The 18,477-nt window shown below is 63.9% G+C and overlaps 5 protein-coding genes across 5 annotated transcripts; 2 read left to right on the top strand and 3 right to left on the bottom strand.

Moving 5' to 3' along the window:
* Positions 1 to 3,399: 3,399 nt before the first annotated feature.
* EMIHUDRAFT_112429 (hypothetical protein) lies at positions 3,400 to 4,509 on the bottom strand (the record flags this gene model as incomplete). The annotated part of the gene is made up of 2 exons (XM_005784655.1): positions 3,400 to 3,554; positions 3,717 to 4,509. 2 exons carry the CDS (start codon positions 4,507 to 4,509, stop codon positions 3,400 to 3,402), a joined length of 948 nt encoding a protein of 315 aa, XP_005784712.1.
* Positions 4,510 to 4,838: 329 nt separating this feature from the next.
* Positions 4,839 to 6,815, top strand: EMIHUDRAFT_442010 (hypothetical protein; the record flags this gene model as incomplete). Its single annotated transcript, XM_005784654.1, has 9 exons — positions 4,839 to 5,345; positions 5,401 to 5,484; positions 5,526 to 5,554; positions 5,694 to 5,728; positions 5,797 to 5,853; positions 5,923 to 5,983; positions 6,056 to 6,111; positions 6,187 to 6,253; positions 6,442 to 6,815. Coding segments are annotated over exons 1-9 (1,248 nt in total), but the record flags the coding sequence as incomplete, so codon positions are not given.
* Positions 6,816 to 8,319: 1,504 nt separating this feature from the next.
* On the bottom strand, positions 8,320 to 10,117 carry EMIHUDRAFT_429609 (hypothetical protein; the record flags this gene model as incomplete). Its single annotated transcript, XM_005784653.1, has 3 exons — positions 8,320 to 9,131; positions 9,248 to 9,343; positions 9,533 to 10,117. The coding sequence occupies 3 exons, from the start codon at positions 10,115 to 10,117 to the stop codon at positions 8,436 to 8,438; spliced, it is 1,377 nt and encodes a 458-aa protein (XP_005784710.1). The 3' UTR covers positions 8,320 to 8,435.
* Positions 10,118 to 11,325: 1,208 nt separating this feature from the next.
* Positions 11,326 to 13,817, top strand: EMIHUDRAFT_442008 (hypothetical protein). The gene is made up of 4 exons (XM_005784652.1): positions 11,326 to 11,776; positions 11,944 to 11,982; positions 12,452 to 12,940; positions 13,439 to 13,817. Exons 1-3 carry the CDS (start codon positions 11,339 to 11,341, stop codon positions 12,533 to 12,535), a joined length of 561 nt encoding a protein of 186 aa, XP_005784709.1. The 5' UTR covers positions 11,326 to 11,338; the 3' UTR covers positions 12,536 to 12,940; positions 13,439 to 13,817.
* A 32-nt stretch (positions 13,818 to 13,849) lies between these two features.
* On the bottom strand, positions 13,850 to 15,872 carry EMIHUDRAFT_456118 (hypothetical protein; the record flags this gene model as incomplete). The annotated part of the gene is made up of 5 exons (XM_005784651.1): positions 13,850 to 14,044; positions 14,705 to 14,785; positions 14,895 to 14,954; positions 15,243 to 15,568; positions 15,749 to 15,872. 5 exons carry the CDS (start codon positions 15,870 to 15,872, stop codon positions 13,982 to 13,984), a joined length of 654 nt encoding a protein of 217 aa, XP_005784708.1. The 3' UTR covers positions 13,850 to 13,981.
* Between the last annotated feature and the right edge of the window lie 2,605 nt (positions 15,873 to 18,477).

The raw sequence follows: 18,477 nt of genomic DNA, 5'->3' as shown, positions 1-18,477 counted from the left end.
AATGATATACCGTCGCCAACTGCAAAACCACACTCCCGGGTCGCGGAACATGTGTGTCCTGAGCCCGGCCTCGACACCTCGACACCAAACCTCGACACCGACTCGACACCTCGACACCCCAAAACTCGACACCTCGACACCCCTCGACACCCCTCGACACCCCTCGACACCGCTCGACACCGCTCGACAACGCTCGACACAACGCTCGAACCACCTCGACACCTCTGATGATCCTAAACACAGCTGTTAGAAAATCACCCATTGGAGTCACAGAGTTAGAAGATCATGGTTGCAGCAGCAATCAAACTTGGCTGGCAGTACTTTCATCCCTCAGTTGCAGCCTCTCAAGTTCTAGCCCTGGTTCTAGCTCTAAGTTGCAGCTCAGTTGCACCCCTGTTGATGTAGCAACCATGGCAGTACTCCCAGGTAGCCCTCAGGTGCTGCACAGCACTTGTACAAGTGGCAATGAATCCTCACACCAGTGAGCTTGTGCCATGAGTGCGGACCTGTGGTCTCCATTGCGCTTTGTGCACTGGCGACGCTGCAACGGCGACGCTTGCAGCGGCGGCGACGCTGCTGCGATGGGGTACTGTAGCCCTTAGCTGCTGGAAGGCACCTTGTGCAGTGGCAATGTCCACTGACTCATGGCACCAGCCTTGTGCCATGTTGAGCGCTGTGGTCAGTTGCGCTTTTGTGCGCCGGCGACGCTGCAGGGGCGACGACGCTGCAGCGGCGACGCTGCTGCATGGGGTGTGCTGTAGCCCTAGGTGCTGCGCCTGCACAGCACCTTGTGCAGTGGCAATGACTCCTGGCAATGAGCTTGATGTCCTCAAATGTCCACACAGAGTATACTGGTTGTGCTCACAGGTTGTGCTACATCAACAGGGGTGCAACTTATGATGTATCTTATTCCGGGGCCGGTGTGCGGGGAGCGAACCTTAGCGACCGCCCAGAAGCTTTCTGAGCGAACCAATCGGGCCAGGATCATCAGCATATGTCCCCTCCACAACATCGTGGGCGTTTGAGCGGTATTTCAGGAGCACCGCCACTCTGAAGTTCGGCCGGGTGGTCTGCAGACCCCCCCCCCCGGAGCAGCAGAGGCTCCGTGGGGTCGCAGAGTCGACGCGCTGGGAGTCGCACTCGTCAAACCGTCGCAGCAGCACGCGGCCCGCACGTACCGCCCACATCCCCTCCACCGCTGAGAAGGCGCAGATCGACCGCCGGGCCGCGTAGTCGTCGTTAAGGAGCCGTTTTTGGAGCCGTACGAAGAGGTCCCAGACGGGCGAAGATGCGGTTTTGCGACGACCACACGCGATGTGGTATCTGGTTTTTGCTAAAAACGGGCCGCCTAGTGCAGCATCACTAGTACAACACGCAACTACACTGAGGGCTCCACACTAGCCGGTATAGGCGAGCCCCGGCGGCCTCACCGTCGCCGCTCGCGGCGGAGCCGACGGCGGAGCCACGGGCGGGTGCGACCTTTTGGGGGGACATGAGCTCGCCAGGACGTCACCGATGGCTCGGCGCGCCTCTTCCCGCCAGCGCGGGGCGGCCCACCTACAGGAGGGAGGGGGAGGTGGTCGTGAGCTCACTTTGTCGGCCGCGCGCGAGGTGAAAACTGAGTGTGAGGCGCGCAGGAGGCGAGGGTGGGCGCGCCACGCTATAGGGTGCTGGATGAGGACGGGTACGAGGCACTAGCCCCAGCCGTCGGGGGGGTGTTGCCGGCGCTGGTAGATGACCTCTCGGAGAAGAGCCGGAGGGACCTTGGCGCCGGGGTCACGAGGAACTTGCAAGTCGTGGCCGAGGCGGCGACGGGAGCGGTGCAGAGGTGGATCCAGCTCAACGATGAGGCTACCGCGCGCATAATGAAGAGAGAGGAACACATCGAGTGGCTGAGGAAGCTCTTCGCTGGGTGGAAGGAGGCCCGGCCAGCCTTGAGGGAGTCGCGGAGGAGGAGGGATAATGGAGGTAACGTGGGAACAGGCCAACAGCCAGTGGGACGAACGAGGGCCGCGACGGCGGCCCAAACGGGAGGGAGCGGAGACAGTGGGCAGCGAGCGAAGTGGGTGAGACTGATGATGCTCCTTCGACTTAGGGAGCGGTTCAGCTGCTGGGCGGGCTTCAGGGTGGTGCTCACGCGAAAAGGAATCGACGCGATGTACAAAGCATACAACAAGAGGAGAAAGAAGAGGCGGGAGACCAGTGATGACGAAACAGAAGCTAGCGCAGACGAGAGCAGCGCAGACCCGGGGACTGGGGAGCCGGAGCAGACGGCATCGGCCGCCGAGGGAACGTTGGGAAGAGGCGCACGAGGAGGGCGGCGACCTCAACCGACTACGGAGGACCCGTCACCAGACGACGCAGGGCGGACGACGGGGAGGCGGAGCAGACGCGCAGGGCGAGACGAGGGAGGGAGCAGGATGTTGCGGAGATCAGCAGGAGGATGTACGACGAGATTAGGAGCAGCAGGGACCCGAGGGACCATGTGGAAGACGGCTAGTGCTAGTCCCCCATCGGGAGGACGACCCCGGCTAGTTGCCGACCACACCCACAAAGAACCCTGCACAAAGACCGCAGGGCGGGGACCTGTTCCTTTTTACCCATCTCCTAGTAGAGGTGTCCGTTTTATTTATTTATTTAAGTTGGCCGCTCTCACAGCTCCCACACCTATCTCTCTGGTACACAATATTCGAAGCGTCTTGTGGCCTCCTAACTCTCTCTCTCTCTCTCTCTCTCTCTCTCTCTCTCTCTCTCTCTCTCTCTCTCTCTCTCTCTCTCTCTCTCTCTCTCTCTCTGACTCTCCGTAAGACGTCGGAGAAGGCAAGCCGTGAAGTTGTCAACCGTCTCGGCGTCGACAACAACTGGAACTCGAAGCTATCGTGCTGCGGCAACGGCCACCCCTCTAATTGCTCTGACAGGCATGCCTTGCTTTCTCGCGGAGGTGTTCTCCGCGGGGCTGGCGGGGTGTTTTGCATGTTTTTCTTCTTAAATTGTGCCGTGGTTTTCTTCTTTTGCAGGTCGTACACAGTGACGCCCCCGCAGCTTCAGCGGGCATGTCGCTCGGCTACGCCGACCGACTCAAGGAGTATGGGCCAGGGTAAGGTGCTGCGAAAAGAGCTTTACAACAGAACTCCCTCGCACGACACTGCTCACCTGAGGGGTGGCCCGTCTACCGTCTACCGGTAGACCGGGTAGACGGTAGACCGTTTGGTAGACGAGTCTACCCGGCAGTCTACCGGTAGACCGAAATGAACCTACGACCCCAGTCTACCGGTAGACTTGGTAGACCGCGGTAGACTCGTCTACCCCTTTATACTATACCAAAAAAGGAGGGCGACACGACGCCCTCTACGCTGGGGTGCCGGCGCCCTACTGGGCGCCCCCCCCGCTCCCTTCCCCTCAGAGCCCCCCATCCCACTGGTTGCTCACCCACGGCACCGGGCCGGTGCTTGCACTTTGAATGCCGTGGGGCTCCTGCCCGTGTCCGGGCGTGGAGACGCGAGGGTCGCGCCCCCCCTTGCCCCACCACTTTGTGTGTGTCCGGAGACGTTTACCTTACCTTACCTTACTACGCCTACCAGACGTCTACGGCGGGCTACGGCGGGCGCCTGTCCCATGGGCGCAGCCGAGCGCGGCGATGGTCAGTTCTGTAGAGCAAGACGATAGAGAGGGCTCCAGTCCGGCCGTAGCACGGAACCAATCTCGGGGGGGGGCACCGCCAGGCCAGTGTACTCCGTCGTGGCTGGCTCCTCTGAAGAGCGGCATGCGGCCGGTTGCAATGCCGTCGAGGCCGATCCGCAGCACATCGACGAACGCCATGCGCATGAATCGGCTGGTGCCGCGCCCCCGCTGCGACGACATGCAGCCCTCTCGCCGATGCTCCTCCTCGGCCACCTGCTCCATGGCCGCGAGGGCAATGTCTCGCGCGCTCGCCACGGCCCGCTGCCGAAAGTCGAACTTACTCGGTCTTCGCCCGGTTGCCTCCACCCTGAGTGTAGGCGGCGAGGACCACAGCACGACCGCCCTTGGCTTGCCGCTTGCCACGTTTGTCGCCACAGCGCGGCGCAGCAGCGCCGTGAGCGCGGCGGCGTAAGGAGTGGTGGCGTTCCTGGACAGCCACCCCTTCCAGACGGGCCAAATGGCGGGATCCAGCACGAGTGCGTCGGGCACCTCCTTGGCGTCGCCGCCTGGCGGGCGCAGGAGCTCGTGTGTGTCGCGCGGGAACCGCATGTCGGAGTACGTTACGCAGAACTCCCACCTCGCAGCGCCTCGGAGAGCGCTCGCGACGAAGCGCCCAAGGCCACGATGCAGCGCGTCATGGCCAAAGAGGGCGCAGCGCCGGTGGCACGTCGGCACGTTAGCTGAGCATTCCTCGGAGCAGCAGACTGCGGCGGCGTTGTCCGGTGAGTTCTCGAGCGGCGACTGCAGAGACGCGTTGCCAAACAGCATCTCGCGGCCGGGGATCTCGCCGCCACCGAGCAGCTGCGTAGCGAGCGCCATGAAGGCCATCCGGAGGTGTGAGTCACCGGCAATGGCGAGCCACCGATACACGCTTGCCAAGCAGAAGGCGGCCGCGTCCAAGGTGGCAAGAGGCGCCTCCGTCGCGGTCGCTGCCGTGGCATTTGATTGCTCGCACGCCAGATCGCGCACACGCAAGTAGGGCGCCACCTCCCGCAGTGGGCCGCACCACTGAGAGAGGCTCGTTTCCCGCTCCACGTTCGCAGCAGTGCAACAACGCAAGGCGGACATGGCATGGCTGCCGACTTTTTTTATTTCCGAAAGGCGGACGGGAAATTTTTCTGGAGCTTGCGTGCGCGCGCGCTTTCCGCAAGGATAGGATTTAGGTCTTCCTCTCTCGATGCAGACGTCCACTCAAGATGGAGCCGTTTTTCGACAGCGTATGATGCCGCAGGGTGCGACGGCACGTTCTCCAGGCTCCGTTGGCCACGCCCTCTCTCGCGGTCCCTGCTGGATCCTGGCCTTTGTGGGTGAGCACACGACCGCTCCAGTCAGCCCTGACCCTAACAGGGCCGCACACTCGGATGCGCACACTCGGATGGGCGCTCAGGACGGATGCACGCCGCCACGGGGATGTGTACACACACGATCAGGCACAGACGAACCGCACCAGTCAGGCCCAGCACGGCCGCCACCGCTCTTGCTGCCGTCTCCTCGACCGCTCCCGCTGCCGTGTTCAGGGCTCGGGGCGGGAGGGTGGTGGCTCTGGATGACGGAGAAGGCCTCGTATGACCTTGTCCAAACCGCCGACCGCGACGCGCTCATTGGCGCTGCCTTCGCCTTCCGGCAGATTGATCCGTGCGACGCAGGGCGCACGGGCGTCTGGTCTCCGCGCCTTGCGAGCTGTGAACGGCGTCTCTCCACACCCGCGGCTGTCAATAGGCGCACGGGCGTGTGGACGCCGCGCTTCGAAAACAACTCGAAGCGCTGCATCGAGGACGCGGAGACGCCTATTCACAGCCGCGGGTGTGAAGAGCCGCCGTTCACAGCTCGACGCGTGTGAGTAGGACGCGGAGACCCGCCGCGTCTTCTCTTGGTGGCGCCGGCGCCGGGAGGAGCACCCGCCTCCAACAAACGAATTACCGCCCCAGTTCTGGTGATGCAGGTGCGCCGGCGCCGGGAGGAGCATCTGCCCGCGGTGTAAACATCAGCCGCTGTTTCTCTCTCTTTTTTAGGTACGCCGGCGCCGGGAGGAGCATCTGCCCGCGATGTGTCAACCTCAGCGGCTGCGCGGCGGAGCTGTGAACGGCGTCTCTTCACACCCGCAGCTGTGAATAGGCGTCAACATCAGCGGATGCGCGGCAGAGGTCGAGGAGCTAGACCGTCAGCGCGACGGTTGCCGCTGCTCGCTGCGCCGGGGGAGGTCGTGTTGATGGCATCGCCGACCGCGGTCCGTGTCGCTAGGCCGCCGCTGCTCGTTGTCCGGGGGTCTGACATCCGAGGAGGAGGCGGAGAAGGCGGCGGCGTGACGCAGCGGGGGGAGTGGGCGGTGCTGATGAGTGGTCGGTGCGGAGGGAATTGGCTGCCGAAGGAATAGGTCGCGACGCCGGAAGCACGGCTGGGAGGGGAGGGGGCAGGGGGGGGAGGGGCAGGGCGCGTGCGCCGCTAGATGACGCCTTCTCGCCGGAGCTGTGAACGGCGTCTCTTCACAGTTGCAGCTGTGAACAGGCGCACGCATAGCGACGCCTTCTCGCCGGAGCTGCCAGAGAGGTGCTGCAGCTCTCTCTCCTCTGCTGTGAACGGCGTCTCTTCACACCTGCAGCTGTGAGCAGGTGCTGCAGGTCTCTCTCCAAGGCGCGCCGAGCCTCTCACGTGTTGCTCCTGCTGCCGCTAAGATGAGACCACCACTACCTGCTATATCTCCACATATCTCCCCATATCTCCCCATATCTCCCCATATCTCCCCATATCTCCCCATATCTTAGGTGTGCCGGGCCTACTACGTGTGGGAGAAGGAGTGTGCCGCCGCCTAACGGGAGATATGGGGAGATATGGGGAGATATGGGGAGATATGGGAGAAGGAGTGTGCCGCCGCCTAGCGCCGCGCTGGCGGCGGCGAGGGGAGAGGGAGGAGCAGGAGGAGGAGGAGGCAGTGAAGAGGAGCGGCGTCGCCGCTGTAGGAGGAGGCCCCCCTCTCGCCGTGTAGGGGGAGGGGGCGCGTATACGCGGAGCGTTGGAAATAGAACGGAGATGGTGGAGCGCGGCCAGAGCGCGGCCGTTGGTCCGATGGTGTCCGAGTCTCCCTCTGTGCGTAGGGCGTCGCCAAGGGTCGCACACCTTAACCTCTCTCACAGACTAGCGCGGCGGAAAGCATGAAAGCATGGGCGGCACGTTTTCCCGCGATTCTGGGGTATGTCATTTGAAATGATTTCCTTCTGAGGATGTCGTTCTTTCGCATGATTTCTTTCTTTCACACCGCGCTCACCCACGCGCACCGGGCCTTGCACTTTAAATGCCGTGGGGCTCCTGTCGTTAGACGTGGAGACGCGAGGGTTGCCCCCCCGGGTTGTTGCACGAGTATATGGGACACGATGTCTCAAATATGAGGGGCTTTGACTCCTACCAGCTCCTGACGCTATCCCTGGCAGCTCTAATGACCAGGATCAGTAGTGCTATAATAGAGGGTGCCCATACTAGCGCAGGAGCTGCCACACTCGCCCGGACCGTCCCCTTCTGGGGCCGGTTCCGCAGCCCGCGAGAGCCGACAGCGGGGCCGTGCCGCGGGTGCCTACTGCCGAGTGCCACAAACACTGCGCCGTCCCGCCATCACCTACAGGCTGTCTTGTGTGATGGTTGGGATGTCCAAACGCCACCATCTTGGCTCTTGCGACCTCAAACCCGCGAGCTGTATGGGTGGTCCTGACGTCGACAGACGCCCGAGGACCACGGTGAAGCTGAGCTGGAACGAGTCGACAAGTCTCGTCTGAGCCCGTGGCGGTCGCCGGCTGAGTCGCTGTGCACGGACCGGTACCTCAGGCGTCACCTCCGCAGCCTCAGGTCTCACACTCCATCACCTCCGCCGGGACGCCGTCGGTGGCACGCTCGGCGGCGAGTTTGTTGCAGCCCCACAGCGAGCACGGCGTCGAGCCTGCTGACTCCAGTTGGTTCGGCACACTCGGTGGGGTCCACTGAGTGTGCCGAACGCGCGAGCGGTGCGTCCCGGCAGCCCGCGCTGGCTGCGGAGCTGCAACAAACTCGAGACACGCTTTTTTGGGACATTTTCGACGCTTTTGTCCCATATACTCGTGCAACAACCCCCCCTTGCCCCACCACCTCGTGTGTGGAGAAGTTTGCCTTACCTTACCTTACCCTTATTTCTTTCTCCTTGCCCCACCAGCTAGCACACACGACATCGGCGCACATATCACAAAAGAGAAATCATCGTTTGCCAAGTGCTCCAAGTGCTCCAAGTGCCCCTAGCGCCTGTGAAAGACCTTTCCTTCATGCCGTGGGGCTCCTGTCGTTAGTCATTCGATGGCCAGAGACCAGAGTGCGATTGTGTGTGTGCGGAAGTTGGGTTTGTCGGGAGGGAGGGGCAGGCTGCTCACCCACGTGCACCGGGCCAGTGCTTGCACTTTGAATGCCGTGGGGCTCCTGCCCGTGTCCGGGCGTGGAGATGCGAGGGTCGCCCCCCCTTGCCCCATCACTTTGTGTGTGTGGAGAAATCTACCTTACCTTACCTTACCTTAGACGTGGAGATGCGAGGGTTGCCCCCCCTTGCCCCACCAGCACCACCGCTCGTGCACGTGGAGAAGTTTACCTTACCTTACCTTACCTTTCCTTTCCTTCATGTCACATGCTGATAACATTCTTTTTTTCTCTTTTCCAATGTCCCCATCCATCCGATCGGCCATCCCAATAGCAAAACACAATAGACTACTTTGCGAGAGATACGTACGTGCAGCTGCGCGAAGGCGTCACCCAACGGCCGCCGCGCGGCCGCTCAGGTTCGAGGCGCCGTCCTCCGTCCATGTGCCCTCGAGCCTCATGGTGTCGACCGCGGCCGGGAAGGAGTCGGCGAGGCTGCGCATGATGGCGGCGTTGTGCTCCGGGCCGAGCGTCTCGAGCACCGCCTTGATCGTCACCTGGTCGACGGAGGTGTGCAGCCACGCCCGCTCGTGGAAGATGTCCTTGACGCTCGCGCCCGCCGCGGCGAGCACGCCGGTCAGCTCCGCGATGCCGCCCGGACGGTCGCTCACCCGCAGCGTGAGGCGCACAAGCCGCCCGTCGGCGGCGAGGCCGCGCTCGATGACGCGGCCGAGCACGTTGACGTCGATGTTGCCGCCGCAGAGCGGGACGACCACCCGCTTCCCCTTGAGGTCGGGTCGGTCCAGCGGGCCGCCGGGCAGGAGGGCGGCCAGGCCCGTCGCCCCGCCGCCCTCGACCACCATCTTTTGCCCCTCGACCAGCCGCAGCACCGCGAGCGCGACGTCCTTCTCGTCCACCCGCACGACCTCGTCGACCCACCGCCGCGCCACGGCGAAGGCGTGCGGGCCGACCTGCGGCACCGCGAGGCCGTCGGCGAGCGTCGGCAGCACCTCCGCCGTCACCGGGTGTCCCGCCCGCAGCGCCGCGGTGTACGAGGCGCACCGCCGCGGTTCGACACCAACCACCTGCGGGCGCCTCACAGCTAGAGGTGTGAAGAGACGCTGTTCACAGCCTCCTCCGGACGTCGGGGTCGGAGGGCGGAGGCTCGGGTCGAGGGTTCGGAGGCCAGACACCCGCCAACCTGCACCGCCGGGTTGAGCGTCTTGGCGGCGAGGGCGATGCCGGCGATGAGGCCGCCGCCCCCGATGGGCACGACCAGCACCTCGCAGTCGGGGACCTGCTCCAGCATCTCTTAGGGTTAGGGTTAGGGTTAGGGTTAGGGTCAGGGGCAGTCGGGGACCTGCTCCAGCATCTCTTAGGGTTAGGGTTAGGGTTAGGGTTAGGGGCAGGGGCAGTCGGGGACCTGCTCCAGCATCTCTTAGGGTTAGGGTTAGGGTTAGGGTTAGGGGCAGGGGCAGTCGGGGACCTGCTCCAGCATCTCGATGCCGAGCGTGCCAGTGCCCGCGATGACCTCGACGTCGTCGTAGCCGTTGATGTAGGTCAGTCCCTGCAGCGCGGGGTCCTGCAGCGCATAGTCCTTGGCCTCGCCGATGTGGCCTCCGTGGATGATGATGTTCGCGCCGAAGAGCCTGCAGTTCTGGACCTTGGTCATCGGCGCGACGGTCGGCATCACCACTGTCACCGGCACGCCCAGCTGCGAGCCGTGCCACGCGAGGGCTAGCGCGTGGTTGCCGGCAGAGGCGGCAATCACGCCGCGCCGCCGCTGCTCCTCGCTGAGCGACATGATGGCGTTGCGTGCGCCGCGCTCCTTGAAGGAACCCGTGACCTGCGACTGCTCCTTCTTCAGGTGGATGCTACAACCCGTCATGTTGGAGAGGTGGTACGACGGCCTGCACTCGGTTCGGACGATGCCCGACCTGATGCGGTGGTGCGCCCGAACGACGTCCTCGAACCGGACACAGTCGTCGGCTGGAAGGTCATGAGCCGCTGCGGAGGAGAAGGCGCGCAGGCGGCGAGACGAATCGCGCAGGCAAGGACGGAGCCGACGCATTGTTCGAGCAGTGGCGAGTAGAGGCACACGCTAGCACTCTCGAGGTCTCTTGGAGCAGAGCCCCGGGCATGGCTCTCCCCGCAACTCTCTTGACTGTTCTTCACCTTACTACATACATACATACTCTCTTGCTAACATGCGCGCCCCACCGAGACTGTGGTGGGCGCGCTGCGGCCGCACGTCTACCTCCGTCATAGTGCCACGACGTGCGGCCTAGATTTAGCACACGCGCCTCAGCTTGCATACACTCATACATTGGATTGTCATCGCCTGTGAGTGCGAGAAGGGCTAGCCGCAGGCAGCTAGCCCATGAGGAGAGCGTCCATAGACACCTCACTAGACCCCACATACGGTCTCGTCCGTGCCTCGCAGGCCGGTGAGATTGCTAGAGGTGGAGCAAGCTGCTCTAGCCTCACATGTCACTTCCTGTCGTCTTTTGTTTGAGTTGTGCCCTTGTTTGTGCCCTTGGCACCGTGGAGTGCTGGGGGGGGCGACAGGGAGGATGTGGCCCTGAGTTATGTGTACGCCGACTCAGGGTGTGTGGCAGCCAGCTGGCTGTGTGTCTTGTGAGCTTGTTTGTGTCTGTGTGTCGCTCGTGCGTGTCGTCATCATCTGTCCAGCGTCCACCCATACCGCGTTGGTGTCCAGTCCGAGCCTGGCTGTTCTTCACCTTTCTACCTACCTACCTACCCCGGAACCGGACCCGACCCAATGGGTCCCTCGGAGGGGTACCCGTGGGTCGGCGGGGCCTCTACTCGCCAGGGGCAGAAGTCTCCGGCAGAGCTGTGCAAAGAATTCTTAAGATACACGCCTCTCTCACAGCACACTGGCACGACAAGGGCGCGGACTGGCGCGGACTGGCACACAAACCGCAAGAATTCTAGGAATACATGCCCCTCTCACAGCGGGCGCGCTGCGGTCGCACGCCTACCCAAGACATATGCTACGAGTCCCAAGTATGGGTTCGGGGACTGTTCACAGCCAGTGCGGGGTTCCCTGGGGGTACAGGAACTGGCGCGACCTCGCCGTGGAGCTCGCTGAGGAGGGCTCCGCGGGATCGCGGTCTGCTCCTCGTGGCAAGAGGGGCAAGGCGCGTGCCGAGGGCAGGGAATGGGCGAGGCACGCGGCCTGGCGGGAGGCGGTCCGCCTGCCGGTCCCTTGTTCTCGCGCCCCAAAGGCGTTCTTTTTTCGCACAACACACCACCTGAATTCGTCGCGTGTATGCTGACGTTGGCGATGTCTGCTGCCGCCCTCGCCAGTCCAGATGCGCGCATGTCCGGCTGCTACGACCGCCTCGCCGGCCGGCTGCTCGCACGCCTCCGCCTCGGCGACGCTGCGGCCACCTCTCCAGAGCGGCCGTGGTGGGTTGCCATTGCTGGCGGCCCCGGAGCGGGAAAATCGTCCCTCGCGAGCGCCGTCTGCGAGCGCGTCAACGCGGTCTCGCCCGGCGCCGCCGTCGTCCTTCCGATGGACGGTTTCCACTACTCCCGCGCCGAGCTGCGCGCTCTCGACCCGCCCGACGCCGGCTCGCTTCTGCCTCGGCGAGGCTCGCCGTGGACGTTCGACGCGGAGGGGCTCTGCGCGTCGCTGACGCGCGCCAAGGCCGCGTCCGAAGGGAGACTACCCGTTTACTGCCGCGTCAAGTCGGACCCTGTGCCGGCGAGATGTTAGCGAGATTTCGCCGAGACTTCCCCGAGACGTCACGTTCCGCCGGTGACGGTGCGGGCGAGGGACGGCCGTGGCTTGAGGGTGGGAATGACCATTCATCAATCCATAGGATAGGGTGCAGCTGCCTAATTAACTAATTGATACTAATTACTCCATAGGATGGCGTGCAGCTGCTGCCTTCGCACAAGCTCGTGCTGGCGAGCGGCGCTAGCTGCTTCCATGCCTTACACCACTACACTCTCACACCACTACACTGTGGCAGTGGTACCCGAGCCATGTGACCGCTGTCCCTAACCCTGACCCTAACCCTGACCCTGACCCTCACCCTCACCCTCACCCTAACCCTGACCCTGACCCTGACCCTGACCCTCACCCTAACCCTGACCCTAACCCTGACCCTGACCGTCACCCTCACCCTCACCCTCACCCTCACCCTCACCCTCACCGTCACCCTCACCCTCACCCTCACCCTCACCCTCACCCTCACCGTCACCCTAACCCTGACCCAACCCTGACCCTAACCCTGACCCTACCCCTCACCCTGACCTTGACCCTACCCCTGACCCTGACCCTGACCCTGACTCTTGGGGTTTGCGCACAGGTGGAGGACAGCCTCGGGTGCTCTCAGCCTCGGGTACTCTTTGTCACGCCGGGGCCTGCATGCAGGTGGAGGGCAACTACCTGCTGCTGGGCGAGGAGGAGGAGCGGTGGGCGCCGCTCCTGCCCCTGAAATGTCTAGGAAGTGTCTAGCAAGTGTCTGGGAAGTGGCTAGGAGGGGTCTAGGAAGTGTCTAGGAAGTGTCTAGGAAGTGTCTAGGAAGTGTCTAGGAGGTGTCTAGGAGGTGTCTAGGAGGGGTCTAGGAGGTGTCTAGGTGGGCGCCGCTCCTGACCCTCTGGGACGAGAAGTGGTTTGTGGCATGCGCGTCCGCAGAGGAGCGCGCGATTCCCCGAGAGTCCCCGAGAGTCCCCGGGATCCACCGAGATGATTCGAGATTCCCCGAGATGATTCGAGATCGGAGGCGTGTCGTGCGCAGAGGAGGCCAATATCTCGCGCACATCTCGAGGCCCCACCCATCACGCGCCGCCGTCGAGTCGCTGGTAGGAGCAGCGGCGGAGGCTGATCTCGCGCCACCTCGAGACGTGGAACGAAGAAAAGGCGCGGCACATCTCCGTCAGTCAGTGGTACACACACGTCCCTAGCACGGACGACGGGGCACACGCACTCGCGGAACACACGGGGCATTGCACACGAGGGCGGTGTGTGTGATCTCAGGGAGAGGCACCACCACCACACAGACGACAGTGCCAGAGTCAGACGGGCCGTAGTTGGAGCCCTCACTCACCGACTCAGCGGCACATCTCACTCGTCCGTAGTATGTGGAAGGCAGACCGCACGGTCTTGTGACGCGAGCAGGCGCGCGGCCAGCAGCATCGAAGTAGCACTGCTTTGTAGCCATCCGTCCTCACTGGAGCGGGACGGGCGCGCGGGGCCCAGGCGCGAGAAGAGGGCGCAAGCGCGAGGAAGTGGGGAAAAGGCCGGCTGTCGGTCAGTGTGTTGCCCAGGCGGCCCGACCACTCTGTGTGTGCTAGTGTGTGTGCGGAGAGGGGGCTCCCGGCGGCCCCTCACCTCTCCCTCTACCTCTCTCCCGGCCAGGCGGCGCGCTGGGGAAGCGGCGAGGAGGGCGCTGCCGCGCGAGCGGACGCCAACGACGTGCTCAACATGCAGAGGGTGGCGCCGACGGCGCGACTCGCCGACCTGAGGATCGAAAGTTTGTGAGAAAGAAATAAGATGCGAATGCGCGTGCTGCCGAGACCCGACTAAAGTCAATTTATGATGTAACTTATTCGGTGCCACGGCATTCCGAAAGTGCAAGGCCCAGTGCGCGTGGCCGTGGGTTGAAGAGTAAAGGTACATCTAGCGAGTGCGAGGAGACGGGAGACGCCTGTCCACACCGTGACCCCGGCGCCCCGCCGCCCCGGCCACCACTTTGTGTGTGTGCGGAGAAATCTACCTTGCCTTACCTTATCCTACCACAGAGAAGGGCAACCCTCGCCGCTCGCGTCTCCACGTCTGACGACAACACTTAGTCGAGAGTTTGTTCCGGCGTGTAGTTAAAAAACGCGCATGTACGCCGTACGGTCGTCCGAGGACGCGCCCCGGCCCCTTCCTTTCGGCTCGCGCGCAAGGCCTTCAGCTTCACCCGAAGCCGTGCATCATCTGGGCCTGCACGTCCTCAGCGCGGATCTGACCGGGCAGAGCCTACACTCACCCGCCACTCGCCACTCAATTCGTGATGCACGCGCCGTCCGTACGCGGAGGGTCTTGCCGGGCAGGTGTGGCCGAGGGGTGGCCGAGGGGTGGCCAAGGGGTGGCCGAGGGGTGGCCGAGGGGTGGCCGAGGGGTGGCCGAGGGGTGGCCGAGGGGTGACCGAGGGGTGGCCGAGGGGTGGCCGAGGGGTGGCCGAGGGGTGGCCGAGGTGAGGCCGAAGGGTGGCCAAGGGGTGGCCGGGGGGTGGCCGAGGGGTGGCCGAGGGGTGGCCGGGCAGGGGTGGCCGAGGGGTGGCCGGGCAGGGGTGGCCGAGGGGTGGCCGGGGGGTGGCCGAGGGGTGGCCGAGGGGTGGCCGGGGGGTGGCCGAGGTGAGGCCGAGGTGAGGCCGAGGGGTGGCCGAGGGGTGGCCGAGGGGTGGCCGGGGGGTGGCCGAGGTGAGGCCGAGGGGTGGCCAAGGGGTGGCCGAGGGGTGGCCGAGGGGTGGCCGAGGGGTGGCCGAGGTGAGGGCGAAGGGTGGCCGAGGGGTGGCCGAGGGGTGGCCGGGGGGTGGCCGAGGGGTGGCCGGGGGGTGGCCGAGGGGTGGCCGGGGGGTGGCCGGGGGGTGGCCGAGGGGTGGCCGGGGGGTGGCCGGGGGGTGGCCGGGCAGGGCGCCCTCATGTTGTTAAAGACTGTGTACGCCGACTCGCCGCCGTCGGCCACGCCGAGGTTTGCAAAGATCGAGTAGATGGCCGCCTATTCACAGCAGTGGGGTGTGAAGAGGCGCCGTTCACACCTCCTCGGCAAAGAGCGAGTGGATGGCCGCCTATTCACAGCAGTGGGTGTGAAGAGACGCCGTTCACACCTCCCTGGCAAAGAGGGAGTGGATGGCCGCCGCGATAAGAAAGGGCATCGCGAGACCGACCTGCGGCGAGCAGGGGCTCGGGTAAGGCAATCTCGGGTGATCTCGGGTGATCTCGGGTGATCTCGCGAGACCGACCTAAAGGAAGCAGGCGCAGGGAAGACTTCTCCACACACACGGGGTGGTGGGGCAAGGGCCAGGCTAGTCCCTCGCGACTCCACGTCTAGACAGGCGGGAGCCGCACGGCCTTCAAAGTGCAAGGCCCGGTGCGCGTGGGTGAGGTGTGTGTGTGTGTGTGTCCGTGTCTGTGTATGTGTATGTGTCTGTGTTGTGTTGTGGGTCTGACCGCGCCTCCCTCGCCGCAACCAGCAAGCCAAGCCAGAGCGCGGCGCGAGCCCACGTCCCTCTCTCCACAGCGGCAACGGCGGCGCGCGCGGCCGGCGCGTGCGCGCGCGCCGCGCGCCACGCCGCCGCCACCCCCTCCGCCGCCCGCGCCGCCAGCCGCCGCGCCTCGAGCTGCAAGTACTGACGCTCGTACTGCCGACGCTCGGCGGCGGCGACTGCGGCGGCGGCGGCGGCGGTGTCGCTGACGCCGCGAGAGTACCGAGCGGACCACGCGGTGATGGAGCGCCGCGGGAGGGACTCCGCCGCCGCCGTGTCGTCAGAGCACTCGACGCCTCGAGAGAGGTGGGACAACGGCGTCGCTCCGTGCAAGAGCCTCCGTAAGTGCGAGTGTGAAGCGCGGGGCGACGGGAGGCGGCCGAGTGCGTGCGATGTCGAGTGCTAGTTGGCAATGCAGCATATATGTCTGGGCTCGGCGCCAGCGCAGCTCAGCCGCAGACGGGCAGTCGCATCACGAGGAAGGCCTGAAGCGCTCGCGAGGCGGCGGCGCAGCACGCCGACTCGGTCCGACGCGCGCAGCTGGACGACGTGCGTCCGTCCGTCCGTCAGGCAGTGGCAGTGGAAGGCCAGGTCGGCCATCGCTCGCAAAAGAATTTAAACAAAACAATTTTACCACATCAGCGGCTCGAGGTTCTCGAGGTGGATATCCTCTGGCCGCGCCGCACAACACTGGAAACACACGGCAGGGGTGGCGGGACGGTTGTGGAGCGAAGTGGCTGTAGCCAGCCTTAAGCATCGATGGGATAATAAAATGAGATTACCAAACACTTGGTTGCACCGCCTTACACTGACGTTCCCTGCTTTCACCCTTCTCTATTACGGTTCTCTGATCGCCAGACAGCCGGCGCGCTCCCCGCGGCCCGGTGGTCGTCCCGGTGGAGGGAGGCAGCGAGATGGTGGAAAGCAGAAGCCCGAGATAGCGCAGCGGCACAGGGGTCAGGGATCATGGGACATGCACATGACATGGACATGGACATGGACATGGACATGGACATGGACATGGACATGGACATGGACATGGACATGGACATGGACATGGACATGGACATGGACATGGACATGGACATGGACATGGACATGGACATGGACATGGACATGGACATGGACATGGACATGGACATGGACATGGACATGGACATGGACATGGCCGCGCCGAGGCGTACTCCAGCGAGAGAATGAGAGGTCCTCAACAGCAGAGGTCCTCACTCACAGCAGAGGTCCTCACAAGACCTCACAAGACAGAGGTCCTCACAGCCCCGAGGGGACACACTTTCTCACGCATGCTCGGGGCCGACTGCACGCTAAAGGCTACACGCGCGCACACCACTTGCAGAGTGGCTCTCCCAGGCGCTCACCCCACGGCGGAGGCACGCCAGGCCCCGGGCAGCCGGCCGTCACTCGCCTAAGCGCCTAAGCGGCCTAAGCGGGGGGTGCTTAGGGTGCTTAGGCGCTTAGGCGGCCCTTGCGAGCGTGGCGGCGTGGTGATATCGTAATACAGGTGACTCCGATGACACTCATGATGCCACTGCTAGTGTCATCGCTCAGAGAGCAGCCTCACGCACGTCCACTGTCTATCACTGGCCCTGGTCGCACACTGGACTGCCACTGAAAGTGAGAAACGCCGGGCAGCGTGACGCGCAACTTTACCCTCCCATACGTGTTTGTGCTCCTCCTTCGCTGTCCATCTCCTCATCTATCTCTTTCTTTCCCGCCTGGGCGGGTGGCGCGGGCGCGCGAGGAAAAAAATAAAAAAAAATGGCTCGCCTGATTCACACATAGGTTGCTAAGAAACAAGAGGCTCACATGCCACCAAATTCTTTCTTTATACTAAAAGGAGGGCTACACGACGCCTCCTCGCTGCTCGCGCGAGCGAAATTCTTTCCAAACCGCCCGTCTACACGGGCGGAGGCGCCGGCGCCGGGTGTGTAACACACGGCCGCAACGAATGCCCAGCCCCTCGGCGGTCCGCTCGGCGTGCGAGGACGCCGCGCGGGCGCTTGCCGCATGCACCGACGAAAGCTGCACTGCAACGATGCACGTGCGCCTCGCGACCTGCATCGGCCAGCAGGCCCGGCCAGCCACAACCTACCCAGCACGCACATTGCGCACGCCCACTAGCACGACTCTCTGAAACAGCAGACTTGGCTCGCTGGGCAACTAGTCTCTGAATTGGCCTAGCGGCCCAGCATCAAATTCGGGCTCAACGGTGGGAGCAACGCCGACACCGGACCGGTCGTGCCACCACAGGTGTGCAAGGCGGAGGCTGACGCGTTTGCTGCGTACCGGTAAGCACCCCAAGGCACCTCAGCGACACCTCTGCTATAGACCTCGCCAGCCTGTTGCTTGCTCAGCAGTACCACCCACAATCCATCGGCGATAACGTATCACTGCCCTTTTCCCCCACGCAACCCCACTCCCCCCTCCTCCCTCCCTCCCGGTGTAGCCGGCCGTCCGACGCAGAGGAGGCGCGCACGCCTTGCGAGGCAGCAGCGTGCGCACAGTTAGGACTCACAGCCGAAAATTGGACTAGGCGCAACGCGCCTTTGCACAGATGCAGCAGTGCACTGTGCGATGGGCGATCGAGTCAGAGCGCTATCATGTTGACGTGAGCCTGCTGCAGTGAACGCGTTGTCCTCACACGGCACCGTGGGCGTGGCTGAGACGCGGCAGCCCTCCTCTTGCGGTGTCCTGCAAGTCGTTGTACCGTAACTACACAGCCATCGCCGCTGTACCGTAACTACACAGCCATCGCCGCTGTACCGTATCCGTAACTACACGGCCAGAGCTGCGAGAGCGCCCGCCGGTACGCACGCCATCGCCCGTGCGCGGGAAGCGGGCGAGGCTGCCTCCCCCTCCTCGTCCAGGAAGCCTGAAGCAACAGATGTGAGTCGGCTCTCCCCTCCTCCTCCAGGAACCGTGAGAGAGAGAGAGAGACGCAAGGCACAGCCGCGGGCCTATCCACGTCTCGGCTCATCCCGGCTCCATCCCTCACCCGTCTGCTCGTCTCGCACCACTGCTCTGTTGACCGCGCCTAACAAATGGCCATCAGCAGGTATAGTCATGAGCAACCGGTCGCCGGCCGGTTGCTGCTCTGTTGGAAGCGCCTGTCGCCACGGCCCGGTTTGCCTTTCGGGCGGCGCCTGCTCACCAAACAACGTGGTCAATGAACAAGCAATGGTGGCCC

The sequence above is a fragment of the Emiliania huxleyi genome (assembly GCF_000372725.1).
Source record: "Emiliania huxleyi CCMP1516 chromosome Unknown EMIHUscaffold_169, whole genome shotgun sequence".
In the NCBI taxonomy this organism is placed as follows: domain Eukaryota; phylum Haptophyta; order Isochrysidales; family Noelaerhabdaceae; genus Emiliania; species Emiliania huxleyi.
The sequence above is the reverse complement of the archived record's forward strand: the minus strand, read 5'-3'. Positions and strand labels throughout refer to the sequence as shown.